Genomic DNA, 19431 nt, shown 5'->3' on the forward strand with positions numbered 1-19431 from the left:
GCACATGCCTGTGGTCTGAGCTACTTGGGAGGCTGCGGCACCAGAATTGCTTGAGCCTGGGAAGTGGAGGTTGCAGTGAGCCAAGATCACACCACTGCACTCCAGCCTGGGTGACAGAGCAAGACTGTGTCAAAAAAAAAAAAAAAGAAAAAGAAGAAAGAAAAACAAAGAAAGAGAGAGAGAGAAAGAGAGAGAGAAAGGAAAGAAAGAGAAAGAAAGAAGAAAGAAAGAGAAAGGAAGGAAGGAAGGAAATAAGAAAATATCGGTGGGTTTATCCAAACACAGTCCCATTGTAAGTTGAGGAGCACCTATATATGAATTTGGGGGGGCACACAAACATTCAAACCATAGAAGGTGGTACAATCCATAAAACAGGTCTTTCTCTCAGCTGATCAGGCACCACACACTTTTTCTATCATTTCTGTCCTTCAACTTATAAATACATACATTCTTTAAAAGCAACAATTTTTTGAACTTCTATGTCTCCCAATAAGACCATTTATCTATGCAACTATTATGCACAAGGCACTGTACTAGACAAGAGCCTTCTAGTAACAATCATATTTGCTTCTCCTCACCAGCTTTTGTCAGCCTTGGGGAAAAGGATGAAGAAATGACTAGAGTGGAGGGATGGAGTCACCTGGCAGCAGCTGTCTAAATAGGGGACCAAGTACAGGATTGAAGGTGATTCCTACACACACTGTCAAAGCCAGGTGTTTGCAGGTCAGTTAAATTCCATGTGCCCTATCATTTGTACACACTTATTATCATCAAATTATTATTTCATTGAACAAAAAGCACCTACATCTTCAGGTATTTTACTGTGTAGGCATGTTTTCAATAACAGTCAAGCAACCAGTTACCAATCAAGAGTATCATTTGAATAGACACGTTAAGCTAGTTTACTAGGGATACATTTTCATGGTTATTGTAACAATGAATCCTCATTTATCACAAGATCTTTCTGGTACTTCAGCGAATGAGCCTACAATATAATTCCATCTCATATTTTTTCTACTCTCCAGTACAGAGCATTTCAAACTGCTCTGCAGATGCTCGGTTAATTGGCATCCACAGGGCATTTGTCAAAGTTTAGATTTTAGGTCAATTATTTCTCTTCTTTCTGGACATCTAAGTAAAGCAAATTTCCAGCTATCTTCCATTTTGGTCTGATTTGCTGCTTGTATCCAACAGTTTTCTACTTTTTTCTAGTTAATGGAGCAATAGGAGGGCTGGATTACAGTTTTCCAATGGTCTTGAACCATCTGACACCTTGTCATTGCTGCTACTCCATTTTTGTGATCAATAATCCAGCACTGAGAAGATCAAAACTTTTTTAGAGCCTCTTCAGAACAAGGCCAATTGATATGTCAATAAAGGAACTCACTGTGAGTTAAATGGAACTCACAGTGAATAACTACTTAGTTAGAAAAAAAGCAATCCAAGAGTGTGATTTTTGTTTTTGTTTTGTTGCCAATTTAGACTTAATTACACTTAAAACATAAATCGGCTAAATTAATAATCATTCAACTATGGCTCTATGCACATCACAGAATATGTTAAGAGACATTGTCATTATTACAACTGAATAGATGTTCTATTTTTTTTCTAACTATTTTTTAAAAAGATAGCTTCCCTAGGAATTACTCATAACAGCTGCTTCCCACGTTATTCAAATGTCTAAACAATTTTTAAGCAAGGCGTTATCAGTGAAAGTTGTTATTAAATATTAAAGTATTTACTTACTTAGATTTAACAACTTATCTATGAAGAAACAGGGCATTATCAGTGAAAGTTAAGTTATTAAATATTAATGTATTTATTTACTTGGATTTAACAACTTATCATCTATGAAGATTGACCAAATTTTAAAAAAGACTTTCTAGGCCGGGCGCGGTGGCTCACGCTTGTAATCCCAGCACTGTGGGAGGCTGAGGCAGGCGGATCACGAGGTCAGGGGATCGAGACCACGGTGAAACCCCGTCTCTACTAAAAATACAAAAAAAAAAAAAAAATTAGGCGGGCGTGGTGGCGGACGCCTGTAGTCCCAGCTACTCGGAGAGGCTGAGGCAGGAGAATGGCGTGAACCCAGGAGGCGGAGCTTGCAGTGAGCCGAGATTGCGTCACTGCACTCCAGCCTGGGCGACAGAGCGAGACTCCATCTCAAAAAAAAAAAAAAAAAAAAAAAAAGACTTTCTATTTAAACAATAGAAACAATGTTACAGTAAGATGGTGGTACCATGCACATGGTAATATCTTACATTAATTACAACATCAATTCTAGATTTCAAAAGTGACATAAATGTGCATTAATATGCATCAAAATATGGACTTAGGATAGCTATGCATTCATGGATTTTGTCTCTGCAAAACTACATCTAAATCATGGTTCTGATGAATGTGAAAAATGAAAAAAATCAGTAAAAACCTAGCTATTTAAAATATGTACGTAGTGCACATTCATGGGTAAGATCAAGGTTTTCAAGGGGGGAAATGGGAAATTTGTGTGGTGGGGTAGAGAAGCTGCATAAATAGTAAGCAAAGGATTATGATGATAATTTAAAAATAAAGAGTAAGAGAAAATCCTTACCACTTAAATTCACCATTTTAAAAACACTTTTCCATCTTCTGCCTTTAATGAGTGCTCCTCCTCATGCCTAACTTTATGGGGGAAACAAGAGTTGGGGAAAATAACTTGGATCTTATTCTAGATTACAAAATTGTCATTCACTCAATTTCTTCCACTTTTTAGGCAGAGAATAAACTCCATTGTAATACTTAGAAGGAGAAAATGAAATTTGTGGCATTTTTATTTTAAATAATTAGTCTTACTTTGCTTTTTTAAATTAGCTCTTCTCAGCACATGTAGAATTCAGTTCTTATATTCACCATGCAGCTTTTTCTTCCCATGAGGAACGTGGCTCAGTGAAAATGGTGACTTGATATTTAACCGATCCCTTTCAGCCTCCTCTTCCTCATCGTATCTCTCATCCTCCACTTCGTCTTCCACATCACTGCTCTGAGGACTGGAGGACTGAGACCCTGAAGGAGAAGGTGGTACTGAGGAAGGCCTGGGATATTTAAATCCTTCTGTCTGCCAAAGACAAAAATAAGACATAAACATCATAACAATTTCTTGGTTTTCAATGATGTAAATACTATGCATGCACTATCAATTTTTTAAGTAGTTATCTATCTTTTGTAGTCTGGGTGCTATTAAACTTTGATTCATTTTGATTTTGATACCACCAATCTCAAGAGGGATTCATTCAATATATAGCTATAGCTATTCTTTATTAAGTACTGAAATGTGCTAGGTGTTATACACATATTATTATCATCTCACCTTTTAACAACACTCTGATAAATATGTTTTTTTTCAGTACAGAAGAAAATGGAGGGTTAGAGGGGTCAAGTAACTTGCCCAACATCCACCGCACATAAATGGCAGAGCAAAGATTTGTACCAGGTCTGTGATGACTCCAGAAACTTTAATGTCAACTGCCACCTTACACGGCTGATACTGTTAGTCTCTAAGTCTCAAATTTGTTCAACAAAGCTTTTGGATGTGGATAGCCTGGAAATGCCATGGATGGCCACCACTGGAAGGCATCCTGGAAGTCAGGTCACTTAACTGACCCTACAATTCCACCAGGTGCTGTTATTTCAGTTAATGAGAAAATATCACTAGACTTTAATTAATTTGCCCTTCTACTTGAGATACTGAGATAACTTATTGGATAAACACACACTGAGCACTAATTATGTATCAGGCACAACGATGCCACTAAAGAAACCAGATGAAAAAACATGATTGGAGTGCATGTGATTGAATGGGGAGACAGATGTGTAAAAGTGCTATAGCACTCGTCACTCTGTATTTCAATTACTTTATACATTATTATCATGTCATGCATGTACAGTCATTTTAAGGTTCAGATACTTTACCTGTTAGCAACACAACAAAATAACTGAGTTCTGCACTTCAGACCTAGCTTGAAGTAGGTGCTCAATGCTTATTAGAGATAATAACTGGATAAATAAGTAGATAAGAAGATAAATGGATGAATATTGCTGAATTATCATTAAGTGGAATGACCACCTCTGAATAAGCTAAGCAATCTACTCTGAATGCTAGAATCATAAACATGAAAGTCAGAATTTGTAGCCTTAGGGTTTAAGAAAAACTTATCACCTTTTTTATGGGCAAATTTTACTTCAGGTTAACTTTCTAGATCTGTTCCTCTGGAAACCTGATATAGGTGGAATATAAGTCATGTTATTAGGGATAGTTGCTTATGGTAACAGTGACCCCTGATTGAGAAATTATATCTGAACTGAAAGATCTATAAATACTTGATGAGGAGCCAGAGTGTTTGGGAATCTCTGAATGACTCTTATAAGATGACTCATAATTGGGCATATTCCTTGCAGGGAGCATGAAAGCTGGTTTGCAGGGATTTACGAGAGATAGAGGCTCCTGTGGGGCATGGAGCTACTAAGCTAAGGTGATCTCATTTGCAATGGTATGGGTCTTATCTCCTTGCACCTAAGCTGTCACCTAATGTGTAGGGGGCCAAAGATGTTTAGCTCTTGGATCGCTGTGTAGACTACTGCAAGGACTAATCCCACTAAAGAGAAATGCCTGACGCTACCCTGCTTCAAGTGGCACCTCATGTCTTCTTCCTGCTAAGTGAATCTGATGACAAAAGTGGCCTATAGCAGTCTTATGAACATAAATGTCTAGTTGGATTTTAGAAGAAGACACCCCGGTGGGCATTGATGAATGGAACATAAATGCTCATCTAGTTCAATTCCTCCTGGGGTGCTGAACTTACTCTATTTTACTCTTGCCAAGCGGTCACCCTATATTTAAACACGTCCTTGGAGAGCAAATTCACTTTCGATTAAAGCAGTCCAGTTTGTTTTTGAACAACTCCCCAAAGAGTAAATGTCCATCATAACCATTTTAAGCATTAAGGCAGAGAAACTTTTAATTCAGAGATGCTTCTCCAATGAGATGAATTAACTGTCTTGAGAGCTTTAAGACAGTCTGATTTGTGAGTTCCGCTCTCTCTCCTTTGGTTTGATTCAACATTATGAAAAAGTATCATAGCTTGTGTGCATAGCTACTTCCAAATTTAAATGTATTATTTAAGCTTATAAAAAGAAATATAGCTTTCAAAAAAATACATTGAATATTTACCGTTGGTGGTGATGCTGGTTCCACATGGAATTTATCTGGAAAAGCTCTGCTTAATGTCAGGTGCCTGGCATGCTGGTAATACTATTGATAGAAAGCCAAATCACAGGTTAATAAAAACCCTTAGATATCTCAATAATCAAGTTATTAAATAAGGCCTTATTCTCCTAGTTCTGAAACGTATGTATTTTTTAAAGTGACAGAATCTATGCACTCTAAGTTTGAGACTCAGGAAAAAAATTACAGTTTATAGTTTTACTATTTTTCAACCCATAGGCAAAGTAATACTATAAAATGCTGGGGAAGAATGCCCATACTGGTCATATTGGGCTCTGAATTGAGCATTAAGGTGACTGAAAACACTGGTTTCATTCCACAGAGAAGCAGTGTGGCATGGAAAAAAGATAGGACCTGAATATTCAGATAAATTGGGTGTAAATCCTGCTTCAGACCTTAGGCAAGAAACATCACTTCTAAAAGCCTAGTGTATCTATCTTCATTGCAAGATGGAGATAGTAAAATTAATCATCCAGGTTGTAATGAGCACTGGCATTTGTGTGTGCAGATACTCAGCAAATGGCAGCATCTATCATTCAGCCAAGAGTGTTCAGCACTGTGCAAACAGACACATTATGTGAAGGCAGAGTCAATTCATTTATTATCAAATCACCACTGCTAAGCTATGTGAGCATCGAGGTGTTTATAAACCTATTGCATGATTGAGAGGAGGTATTTCCTGTACTCATCATTTTGAAAAACCGTATTATTCCCATTACTCACTACAGTTGAGAAATATGACTACCCTATTTCTCTAGAGAGAAACAAAGTAGGGACTTTTCTCTTGATGTTTTCTTCAACTTCATAAAATGTTTCCTTATACCAGTAACACATCAAGTGAGGCAGTGACAATGGAATAGCTAGTAAGATCAGTGCTACATCCTGATGGACTTGCTATTATGAATAGACTCAAACTAAACATGAAGAAATACATTTAGGACTTTGTAAACTCATTAAATTTTAAAAAGTACATGGAGACACTGAGATTTTAACAATTAAAATATTGGATTAACTTTAGAGATTATGACTAGAATCAACATGTTTATAGTCCAGTGGAATTTTTTAAGTGGTCTGCTGTGTTTATCAAAACTTGCTTACTCTGCCTAAGTATCTCCAATCCAGAAGATCTGAGAGCCTCTCAGTTCTGTTCCTCTGGATAATCCTTTGGCGGCGTGACTGTTTGCAAAATCCATAGAGAAACTTAGTCAGCTGATTGCAAGAATCATCTGGAGAACGGAACCGCCTGTCAACGATGTAAATACCTGAAGAACACAAAAGCCAAAGCACAAGTAAAAGTAGGACTAACCTTAAACATTTGTTCTCCTGTGATTTACTAACTCTTTGGTTCCATCAAAAACCTATGCATTATCTAGTCCGACTCAGGAATTACCCCCACTTTATTCTTTTCTCAGGCCCTAATTCCCTTCTAATGGTTTACAACCATCACCGACATACAGTCAACAAAGTGGATCTTGCTGAAAAAAACTCTGGCAGTCTAGGGATATGCTGGATCAGTGATCCTCCATGGGGTTGCTCACTAACCAGAATTTCCAGGGCGGGGCCTGCATGTCTGTGCCTTTTAGGTTCCCCAGTGTTCCCACTGTGCAGCTGAGGCTGAAAACCCCAGATCTAGCCTGAGGAAAGAGCAACAGTACACCTATAAAAGAACGAGGGAAGGCCGGGGCTTGGTAGCTCACACTTGTAATCCCAGCAGTTTGGGAGGCAGAGGTGGGTGGATTCCTGGAGCCCAGGAGTTCAAGATCAACCTGGGCAACCTGGGGAAATCCCATCTCTACATACAAAATTTAGCCAGGTGTGGTGGTGTTCGCCTGTAGCCCCAGCTACTCGGGAGGTTGAGGCAGGAGAATCACCTGAGCCAGAAATGTGGAGACTGCAGTGAGCCAGGATCAGGCCACTGCACTCCAGCCTGGGCAACAGAGTGAGACCGTGTTTCCAAACAAACAAACGAAAAAATATATGACCCAGGGAATTGGCAATGTACAGGCAGAGAATATATCCCATTCTAACTTTTCTTGCTGCTAGGGAATATGAGCAGAGAGATAATGGTATGCAAATTATTCTGCCATCTTAAACAATTTAGGTGAACTTTGCTAACTTGGCATGAGTCTTTAAAATAATAACAATAACAATAACAATAATAATAATAATAATATATGTACTATCTAATGACCAATATATGCACTCTAAGACCATGGTTATTGTAATGTCATTTCTAGGCAGTAGAAGGGATCAAAATTCAGGGGGGAAAAAAGTAAAGGACAAAGTTTGTCCAAGTTTTGCACTCCTTTTGCAGTTTGTCTCATGGGCAATATATTAATATTAATAGCATTCTTATGTTATCTGTGGGCCACATATTTAAAGCTACTTTTTTTTCTCCACTTTTAGTTTAGGTTCTGGGGTACACGTGCACATTCGTTAGATGGGTACATTTCATATTGCTGAGGCTTGGTATACAAATGATCCCATCGTCTAGGTGATTAACATAGTGCCTGGTAGGTAGTCTTTCAACCCACGCCCCTTCCTCCACTCCCCATTCAAGCAGTCCCCAGATGTCTATTGTTCCCATCTTTGTGTCTATGTGTATTCAATGTTTAGCTCCCACTTGTAAGTGGGAACATGTGGTATTTGGTTATCTGTTCCCGCATTAATTCACTTAAGATAATGACCTCCAGCTGCATCCATGTTGCTGCAAAGGACATAATTCTATTTATAAATCTACTTTTTTTTTTTTTTTGAGATAGCCTGAGGCTCTGTCACCCAGGCAGGAGTGCAGCAGCACGATCTCAGCTCACTACCTCCTCCGCCTCCCAGGTTCAAGTGACTATCGTGCCTCAGCCTCTGGAGTAGCTGGAATTACAGGTGTGTGCCACCATACTTGGCTAATTTTTTTGTATTTTTAGTAGAGACGGGATTTTGCCATGTTGGCCATGCTGGTCTCGAACCCCTGACCTCAAGTGATCCACCCACCTCGGCCTCCCAAAATGCTGGGATTACAGGCATGAGCCACTGTGCCCAGCCTAAATTGACTTTTAATTAAACAAGAAATATAAAAACATTAGTTTAATTATCAGGATAGCTTTAGAGTTAGGCTCTGTAAAGACCCTGTGCTTTGTTTGGTTAGAGGTCATGTCTCCCCAGGATGGGTTAATGATGAAAAACCTCACCGTAAGCAGTAGGATCAGCCACGTGCTCTTGCATGAAACAGCCAAACCCGGAGAGATTCGTGGTCACACTGGGGATACCCATCACAGTGCATTCAGCTGCCAGGGGAAATAGACCAAAGCTTGGCTTCAGACCAGCACCTATATCCTTGTATGCACTCAGAGGAGGAAAAGGCCCTAGTCCTCCTAATAATAGCAATGTTCACTTTGTGTCAGTCACAACACTAAACTCTTGACATGTCTCACTAACTTATTTAATCTCTCAACAACCCTGTGAAATGGGGCCATCATTATCCCCATTTTACAGCTGAAGAAATTGAGGCACAGAGAAATTAATAACTTTCCCACCTTCACAAAGCCAGAGTTCGTGGTATAGCTGGGACTTGAAGTCAAGCACCTGGCTGCAGAACCCTTGTGCAGAACTGCCAGGGTCCACTGCAGCTTCAATCCCAGCTGGGTTTTTTTGCTTCTTTCTAGCCTGTGTTTCTAAGTACTTGGCAAGTTTATGGGGTAGGTTAAATGTGATTTGGATGCGACCAGCTTCTTCCCCCATTTAAATCTCCTTGGCACATATTCCTTCCACTGTCTCAGGAGCTCAATAAATGGATGATCTCTTTCAGTCCTCCCTCACCTTTTAATCAAAATCTGTTTTCAAGGAAATAACTGATATGTCCTAAAATTTTTACTAGTCTCAAGGATGTCTGCATTTTTAGGAATTTATATTTGATAATGGAATTACCCTTGGTTGGTGAGTGGAGATGGATGAAAAAAAGATCTTCCCATTACCCATGAAGTAATACAATTTAGACAGCAACCTTATCTCTTGCTCTGCAAATGTTTCCTCTTGGTTTAGCTGTATAGCTATGGAGTTGTGGTTTTCTAATTTTAGTGGTGGGTGGTGCAGAGGAGGAAAGTGGGATGGGGACTATCAGCCCTTTTGAGAGTCTGATGAACATTTTGGAACTCCTCTTCAGAAATATTCTTCTTTTTTTTCTTTTTACACAGTTTTATTTCCTCAGACTTCCTCCTGGACTCAGCTCCACCTTCTATGGGAGTTGGGAGTTGGAGAGCATCTCTTATTTTGTTTTTTTAAAAATTTTACTTTAAGTTCTGGGACACATGTGCTGAACGTGCAGGTTTGTTACATAAGTATACACGTGCCATGGTGGTTTGCTGCACCTATCAACCCACTGTCTAGGTTTTAAGCCCTGCATGCATTAGGTGTTTGTCCTAATGCTCTCCCTCACCTCACCCCACAACCCGACAGGCCCTGGTGTGTAATGTTCCCCTCCCTGTGTCCATGTGTTCTCATTGTTCAACTCCCACTTATGAGTGAGAACATGCGGTGTTTGGTTTTCTGTTCCTGTGTTAGTTTGCTGAGGATGATGAAGAGAAATATTCTTATACACATATGTATACAAAATTTTGTCTACAATGCCATGAAAGTTCACAGACCCTTAATGTTTATTAAATGGCCATCTATTCACTGTGTAGTAAAATTCCAGGCACCCATGAAGTTTAGTATATGTTCATGGAATTAATTTAATGAAATAAGTGCTTGTATTTGTTTGGCTCTCTGAAAGCACATTTTGATGAATACTTTCTAGACTGAGTTAGATCTAGTAACACGTAAAAAGATTATTCTAAAAATATTAGAGAGTTATCTAATATGCTAATGTTAAATGTATACCACCAGAAGTCGCATTCTTTCTGTAACTATAGGTTAGGGGAAGAGTGACCAGCTCCCTTTGGTTAATGTAAAACACAGCATGACTCATTCACTATGGACTATTCCACAAACTCCCTTATTTGTCTATTTATAATATCCTTTGTAACATCTTCTTTGGCCTTTATCTTAAAACAGTAGATATATCTCTTCTATCATTTTGGGTTGTTAAGTTTAACTTTGCCCTATAAAATGACACTTTGGTGGACAGTCAGCTGTTAGTTCTATAACATTTTCTTGACCTGACAGAAAGGACTTCCCATATTGCCTCAGTCACGCATGCATTTGGTTGTATGCTCCTCTATCCATGATACTTCCAACAGTAAATTGTTTTACTAGAAATAAGAACAAGGTCAAAAACAAAGTGTTAAGTTCATCAGTGAAACGTGTGCTTTATGTATCTCAAAAGATAGATAGTATATTACAAGCAATTTGAGATATTTATGTGGACATTTCATAAGTAAGAAGACACCACCTTCACAAAAGTAGGCCATTTTTAGATCTGCAAGAGAGATACCTGGAGGAGTTAGATACAAATATTTTCTATGTCATGTTTCAAGACAATCCTTTGTCTATTTTCCCCAAGAGAATTTAAAGTTTTTATAGCTGCTGGCAAATTATGCTTGGTGAAGCTAGAACAATAGAATAGGACCTTATGACCAAACATACCCAGCCCTCATGTTGTTCCTGCTGTAAATAATACAGGATCCTATTTTTGTAGAATTTTAAATTCTGTATTTTAATTCTAGGATAAAGATGCAAATAATAGAAAAAATTCTTCCTTTTGATAATTCAGCCTATTATTCCCCCCCTACCTTGGCCTCTGCTGCTCCTCACTTGAGCTTTATATCAATGATAACATTGAGATACAAAAGGCAACATTTACTATCTCAATTATAAATAAAAATGTTTTCTGAACTTTTTAAAAATCACAAGTGAAGAGGCCGGGTGTGATGGCTCATGCCTATAATCCCAGCACTTTGGAAAGCCGAGGCAGGTGGATCAGTTGAGGCCAAAAGTTTGAGACCAGCCTGGCCAACATGATGAAACCCGTCTCTACTAAAAACACAAAAATTAGCCAGGCGTGGTGGCGTGTGCCTGTAATTCCAGCTACTCAGGAGGCTGAGGCACGAGAATCTCTTGAACCCAGGAGGCGGAGGTTGCAGTGAGCCGGGATCGTGCCACTGCACTCCAGCCTGGGCGACAGAGTGAGATTCTGTCTCAAATAAATAATAATAAAATATAATAATAAAATAAAATAAATAATAATAAAATCACAAGTGAAATTTTATTTACATTGGGCAGAAAAATCTCTGATTATTAATAAGAGATGGAAAAGTTATTATTGTATTCTTTGCATTGGCATGTATTTAAAGTATTTGTGGCCGGACGCGGTGGCTCACGCCTATCCTAGCACCGGCCGAGGCAGGTGGATCACAAGGTCAGGAGATCGAGACCATCCTGGCTAACACGGTGAAACCCCGTCTCTACTAAAACACACAAAAAAATTAGCTGGGCATGGTGGCAGGCGCCTGTAGTCCCAGCTACTTGGGAGGCTGAGACAGGAGAATGGTGTGAACCCGGGAGGCAGAGTTTGCAGTAAGCTGAGATCGCACCACTGCACTCCAGCCTGGGCAACAGAGCGAGACTCCGTCTCAAAAGAAAGAAAAAAAAAAGAAGTATTGGTTTCCGTTTTAATTAGACATTTCAGTACAAATACAAATTGATCGCTCTTGATGCTAATGGCAACCATGCCAGTTCAGTCCAGAAAGGAAAAATACATAGTAAACCTGAGAATCTACCATCTGTTAAAAAATAAAATAAAATAACAAAGGAGGGTGAAGAAGGAGGAGTTTCTGAATGGAACGATGTCATTGTTGACAATACCACTGAATTGCTAATCTCTCTTAGTACCTTTTATTTTGAGGCACAAGAATGTGAAGAAGACTTTTCACTGTACACCTTTTTATATTTGTTTCCCTAACCATGTGACTGTGTTACCTATTACATATTAAATACGTTCATTAAATTTTAAAAAGAACTATTCTAAAATAATTTTTAAAGAACAACATTGCTAGACTATTATTTGTTAATCCTACTTACAGTCAATTTCTCCTTCACACTAATAAATGGGGCAGATAGAGATAGCTAAATAACATACAACCTTTATAACACATTCCTTTTTCTTCGGAATTCAATGAGGCAATATCTCACATACCTCCTAAAATGTGCCCAAACCCTGGTATACTTACATAATCTTCATCCTTATTCTTATGTAATCATCTACAAACCATAAATTAATCCCTGAGATAAATCCAACCAAACTTTTTTAAAACTGAAGAATTGAAATCTTGCTATAAATTTAATATCAACTTTGAATATTATATATATGCACATAAAATAATATACTAACAAAATCCAAAACATTCCACACTCTATACATGACACATACCTGGAGTATAACCCCAGGGTTCATAGTATGATGGAAATACTCCAAGATGACAACCTCTAACAAACTCTTCATAGTCCATGGGTAGTAAGGGACTGGTGGAGGATAGAAACTCTGGGTGCAAAATCACCTAAAAAAGGAAAATTCTAATTTAAAAAAAAAGAAAAAGAAGCAAGTGAAAAATCTCCTACAATTTGGTTATTTCAGTACTGTACTATAGAATTCTTATGTTCTAGATTCAGAAAGAAAAAAGAGATAAGACAAAAGAAAAAGAAAAAAGCCTTAGTGGTTTGTTCTCCTCTCTCCATTCTGTAAAAGTGTCTACGCTGCATATTTAACTTTCCCTCAGGTTCCAAGGCTTAGATTGAAGGATAAGCAGTTAGCGTGCTCATTTTTGCTCTCACACTAAACTATATCCTACAGTCCAGGTTTGACATGCAATAAACGTTATATTTGGTTATCTAATTGCTCTTGTCTTTTTATCAATTTGTTCCCAACTGGAGCAGGGAAGAGGGGGCTATGTAACAGATCACTCTTACATGCCTTAAGCATGAGTTATTCAAGTGAAATGGAGCTAAGGGACAGGGAAGATGTTCTAGGAATGCCATCTAGATTAAATCATGCTAGAGGACTTCATGCAAACCACCATCCTCTATCAACTAGAGGCCATCACCTCCTAACATACTTGCCTGCTTCCTTCTGTTCCACTAGGGTCTCTATTCAACACAACTGGATTGATCCTTTAAAAATGTCAGTCATTCCTTTGCTCAAAGTTGTTCAGTGGCTTCTCATTTTACTCAGAGTAAAAGCCAAAGTGTTTACCATGGCTTATAAGCAGTAGTGTGCTGGTAAATATTTAAGAACCCAGACAGTGAAGTATAAATATATATTAGTACATAAATTTGTTGTAATTTTTAATGAGATAAATGATGTATATACAGTTACCAAATGACAAAAGATGTTATAACATGTAGATGTTTATAACAACTTTATTCATAATTGCCAAAACTTGGAAGCAACACAGATGTCCTTCAGTAGGTGAATGAATACATAAATTGTGGTACATCCAGACAATGGAATATTATTTAGTGCTAAAAAGAAATGAGCTATCAAGCCATGAAAATAAATAGAGGAAACGTAAATGCATACTACTAAGTGAAAGCAGCTCATCTGAAAATGCTACATGATGTATGATTTCAACTGTGTGACAATCTGGGAAAAGTAAAACTTTGGAACCAGTAAAAAGATCAGTGGTTTCCAGGCGTCAGGGGTGAGGGAGGGATGAATAGGCAGAGTATAGACAATTTTTAGGGCAGTGAAACTATTCTGTATCACACTATGATGATGAATACATTTGTCAAAACCCATAGAATGTATAACACCAAGAGTGAATCCTAATACAAAGTATGGATCTTGGGTGGTAATTATGTGTCAGTGTAGGTTCATCTATTGGAACAAATATACCACTTTGGGGGATGCTGATAATGGGGGAGTCTATGCATGCGAAGGGGCAGAGAGCAAATGGACACTGCACTTTCTGTTCGATTTTGCTGTGAACCTAAAACTGTTCTAAAAAGCAAACTCCATTAAAAGTGGTTATATACAATACTCCTTATTGTGAATTCCATATAGCCAATTAATTCTCACAATTTACTATTTTTATTTTTCCAAAATTTTGTACTCATAACCAATTTATGGTTTCAATTGATGGCTGAATGTAGCTCTGACATAAATGTTGGTTGATTTCCTTTGCTAATGAGTTGAAGGAGCTGAAATAACAGAGACATTTGTTGGAACTTCACGAGTTCATCAATAATGCAAGTGAATTCTTTGCTTGGTCAGATATTAGTTTTTGAACATGGAGAAAATATTTTTTTGCCACTCACAATGTACAGGCTACAGATCCAGAAATCAATACTCAGCAAATGAAGCCATGATTTGTAGTGTTTGCCTATTTTCATTCTATAAATACTCCCACTACCACCAAGGCCATTTTTAAGCTACCAATATGATGCCGCTGAATTCAGAGACAGGGAAAGCAGTAGCACATCATTATAATGCATTTGCACCACAAAGATCTGACAGATATAAAGAGTCTCAAGTGCATAGGTCATATTAATATGCAGTAAATAATTAGGATGTGATGAATTTTGAGCATTACCTTTCATTTAATATAGTTGACTTATTTTTAAATTTATATAATTTAATTTTAGCAATAGCTGTATTTAAAATTGGCTCACAAAGCTTCTGAACATTTAACTACTGGCTCTTGTGCACTTGTGTGAGCCAATTCTTGGCCCACACTGGAAAGGCAGAAACAAGAGCATGGACATTCTGTACTTTCTGTTCAATTTTGCTGTGAACCTAAAACTGCTCTAAAAATAAAGTCTATTAAAAATGTATATATGCAATACTCCTTATTGTGAATTCTATATAGTCCATTAATTTGCACAATGTGCTATTTTGCCCAGCACTTTTTTGGGGGGAGGGGCACATATTTTGCCCAACATGCTATTGTATCCTTCTGTTTCCTACTATTTTCTCCGTCTTTTAATTCAGTGACATCGCATTGGTAGCTTGACAATGGCCTTGGTGGCAGTGAGAGTTTTCTTAGAATGAAAATAGGCAAATACTACAAATCATGGCTTGATTTACTGTGTATTGATTTCTGGACTCAAGAAAGTAATGGAAAACTATTAATAGTTCAGGTTTAGCCTTAAAATGTGTTGTATCTATAGCCATTACATTGTGAGTGGCACAAAATATTACTAATGATGAGAGCAGGGCTATAACTGGAAAATTGTGACTAGAATAGCTATTTAACTTGCTAACTGTGTGAATGAATTATCCCATTTCTCCCACTTACTACAGTTATCACTGAGCTATTATTAATCTCTCAGCCTCACCCATACCTAAGGGGTTATTGAAAATAAGTGATATCTGATATAAAAGTATTGAGAATCCCACATTTACAGAAAGTTCCAAGTACAATATGAAGGGAATTCATATATTTTCAGAACCATTCATAAACTGTATTGTGGGAAATACACAAACAAGAACATTCTTACATAATCTTACACAAAAATAAAAGTCAGGAAATTAACATTCATCCATCACTACCGTATAATTCTTAAACCTCATTTAAGTTTTTCTGATGATTCAAACAGTGATTTTTAAACCAAAGGATCCAGTTCAGAATTACATATTACATTTAGTTGTCACATCCCTCTAGAGTCCTTCGATTTGGGAAAGTTAACGGGCTTTTTTGGCTTTTCTGATTTTGGTATTTTTGAAGACTATAATCTATTTATTTTGACGTATGTCCCTCAATGCGGGTTTGTCTTATGCTTCTTCATAATTAGATTTAGTTTACACATCTTTGGCAGATATATCACAGAAGTGGCACTGTGTTGTTTTCATTGCATTTTAATCAGGTGGTAAAAGTTTTCTATTTTTTTCATTAATGATGATGTTTATTTTGATCTCTTGATTAAGGCCAAGCCTTTTGGGCTTCTCCACTATAGAGTTATTCTTTTTACTCTTTGTTATTAACAAGTATTGAGGCAGTTATTTTGAAGCTGTGTAAATCTCTCATTCCTAATTAAACTTTTAATTAATATTTGTATTGGACTTCTGGTTCCTTATGTCATTCGATGCACCCTAATTCCTTACTATCTTTATTTATTTTGACACTCAAATTGTCCATGATTTGGCCAGTGGGAGCTCCTTCAAGTTTGTTTCTGTATATATTTAACAAGGCTTCATTGTCCCTTGAGCATTTCTTTGATTTTTGACACAAGAAGTTCCAGGCTCATTTTGTACTTTACACAGTTCTAAAATCAGCCAATTCTAAAGGCAGCCCTGGTTCCCTTTAGTAGCAAATGGTATTTAGCAATCAAGACCTGGCTACTAGGTGTGCTCATTGTCACTGGCCTATTACTTCCCCCAGGTGCTCTGAGTAGACAGAGATAAAGAACACACACACACACACACACCCCTGGTTTTTGCTACCTTTAATTTGCTACTTATTAGGTCAATCTTCTTCTGTGTAACTAATCTTTCTCCATACACTCCCTCACATGCACGGATGCCCTCCTCTCTCCATTCTGGCTCTGACACTGCTTTAGGCTGCTCCTCTTTGTGTAGACATTTCTCAAACTGCTTGGACTCTGATGCCTTTCTCTGGACTTCCACAGCACCCTCCCTGTTCTAGTGCAGATACCTACCCTGTGTTGCCCAACAAATGGCTTTAGAACTGAATTGTTCTGGAAGGAAAAGGAAAGATAAAGAAAAAGAAGACAGGCTGGGTGCCGTGGCTCTCTCCTGTAATCCCAGCACTTTGGGAGGCCGAGGCAGGTAGATCACCTGAGGTCAGGAGTTCGAGACCAGCCTGGCGAACATGATGAAACCCCCATCTCTACTAAAAATACAAAATTCAGCCGGGCGTGGTGTGCACTTGTAGTCCCAGCTACTCGGCTGGAGCAGGAGAATCGCCTTGAACCTGGGAGGCAGAGGTTGCAGTGAGTGGAGATCGTGCCACTGCACTCCAGCCTGGGCGAGAGAGTGAGACTCCATTTAAAAAAAAAAAGAAAAAAAAAAGACAGAGAAGACAAACTATTTTTACACAAGCACACTACACTTCTCATGTTTATTCATGAAATAATAAGTATACATTCTTCGGAAGAGATTACGTTGAAGAAAAACCCTAACTTGGATATGTAACAATTACTGTTATATTTGTGTAATATTTTATATATTATAAATATACATATTCCTCATTTAATCTTAGTGGCATTGTGCAATTGGTAAAGAAGATAAGACATAAAGAAGGCCATTGAATTATCAATTTTAAATTGATTTTATCACTTTATAGTCTTATCATATGCCAAGGATTAAAGTTAAAAAAAAGTCTGAAATCTCGTTTTATTGGAGAGATTTACCCCTTGGATCCTCAAGGACATTACAAACATTAATTATATCTCAGCAGATCCGTAAGTAGGAGATAAGTTAAACTTAAGAATAAAATGATATGCAAACCCCAGTACTTAAGAATTCAATCACAGAAATTACAAAATGGCAAAGTAAAAGTGAATACAATATTTTCATTCACAGAACATGATTTGAGTTCCTATTATGTGCAAAGTAGCTCATTACAAAAAAAGACAAAAGACACAGATACTGTATCTGGGCAATCATCAAATTGGCAACCTGTTGTACTCTCTTGGCAAAGAACAAGAAAGGGGGATTTGAAAAGCATTGTGTCTACTTTAGCGTTTCCAAGCTTAGGAAAAGTTGCACTCTCCAAAGCCCATTTTGGAACATGAAAACACCATGGTTCATTTGTTTTGCTCCCAGCCAAACAGAATGACAGCATAACTAAAATAAGAAAACAGCTGTTCTGGCCCTAAACCAGCCAATTGCAGAAGCCCAGGGATGAGGAAGGGATATTAGAGGTCAGCTGAAGGTTATAAAGAGGATTAAATGAGATCCTGTATACAAAAGCCCCCAAGAAAGCTCCTGGCTCACAGCAGGCCCTACCTAGATCAGTAGGAAAAAAAAAACAAGAAACAGAGACAAAGACTTGTCTGACTCTTTATTTATTCCAGGACAGAAGTAAGGTCTCAGGAAGTTAGTTTATTTTTACACCATGGCAGCCCAGAGCTGAGACATGAAATTTTCAGCCTGGGCTTTCCTCACCACACTACGTAGCTAAGGCAAAATGATAAATAAATTCAAATTCAAAATGATCTGCAATGTTTGCTGAATCAAATGATATTCATATCAAAAACTAATCAATGCACTCAGAGTTTAGAACCACTCTATAGAGTTCTTTAAGCAGGTGATTAAATAGGTACTTAAATCAGCACAGGCCTAAGTTATTGACAAATCTTTAAAGAATTGTTAATAAAATATAATACCTAATTCTTCATTGATGGGAGTTTCTCTCAGTGCTCTGAGTATATAGTAAATGTCAGGAAGGTGCTGTACATTTATTTTGTGTGTGTGTCTGTGGCTGCCTTATGATAATAAATGAACATCTCAAAATATTCATGAGTTTAACTGTGTAGACATAAATTATGAGACAAACTTTCATCTCCACTCACCCTATGAACATCATGTGCTTTGATATCTCTGTGCCTTCTCCTCTACTTTTTTTCTCTGCCTGGTGAGTCCCCTTTCCTGTTATTTGCATGACGAATTCCAGATCATTAATCAAGATCTAGCTAACATGTCATCTCTTTTTTTTTTTTAATTTCTTTTTTTTTTTTTTTAATTATACTTTAGGTTTTAGGGTACATGTGCACAATGTGCAGGTTTGTTACATATGTATCCATGTGCCATGTTGATTTCCTGCACCCATTAACTCGTCATTTAGCATTAGGTATATCTCCTAATGCTGTCTCTCCCCCCTCCCCCCACCCCACAACAGTCCCCGGAGTGTGATGTTCCCCTTCCTGTGTCCATGAGTTCTCATTGTTCAATTCCCACCTATGAGTGAGAACATGCGGTGTTTGGTTTTTTGTCCTTGCGATAGTTTACTGAGAATGATGTTTTCCAGTTTCATCCATGTCCCTACAAAGGACATGAACTCATCATTTTTTATGGCTGCATAGTATTCCATGGTGTATATGTGCCACATTTTCTTAATCCAGTCTATTGTTGTTGGACATTTGGGTTGGTTCCAACTCTTTGCTATTGTGAATAGTGCCACAATAAACATACGTGTGCATGTGTCTTTATAGCAGCATGATTTATAGTCCTTTGGGTATATACCCAGTAATGGGATGGCTGGGTCAAATGGTATTTCTAGTTC

At 37.8% G+C, this 19431-nt stretch overlaps 1 protein-coding gene across 1 annotated transcript in view; it reads right to left on the minus strand.

Annotated features, from left to right (window-relative positions):
• Positions 1-2872: 2872 nt before the first annotated feature.
• GYS2 (glycogen synthase 2) overlaps positions 2873-19431 on the minus strand; it is a 61146-nt gene continuing 44587 nt past the window's right edge. The window contains exons 12-16 of the mRNA XM_032159794.2: positions 12621-12747; positions 8446-8541; positions 6359-6522; positions 5207-5287; positions 2873-3094 (exon numbers count right to left, since the gene is read on the minus strand). Of these exons, the coding sequence (XP_032015685.1) occupies positions 2873-3094; positions 5207-5287; positions 6359-6522; positions 8446-8541; positions 12621-12747 (690 nt within the window). The remainder of the gene's footprint in view (positions 3095-5206; positions 5288-6358; positions 6523-8445; positions 8542-12620; positions 12748-19431) is intronic.

This window comes from Hylobates moloch, unplaced genomic scaffold (assembly GCF_009828535.3).
Source record: "Hylobates moloch isolate HMO894 unplaced genomic scaffold, HMol_V3 SCAFFOLD_8, whole genome shotgun sequence".
NCBI classification, from domain to species: domain Eukaryota; kingdom Metazoa; phylum Chordata; class Mammalia; order Primates; family Hylobatidae; genus Hylobates; species Hylobates moloch.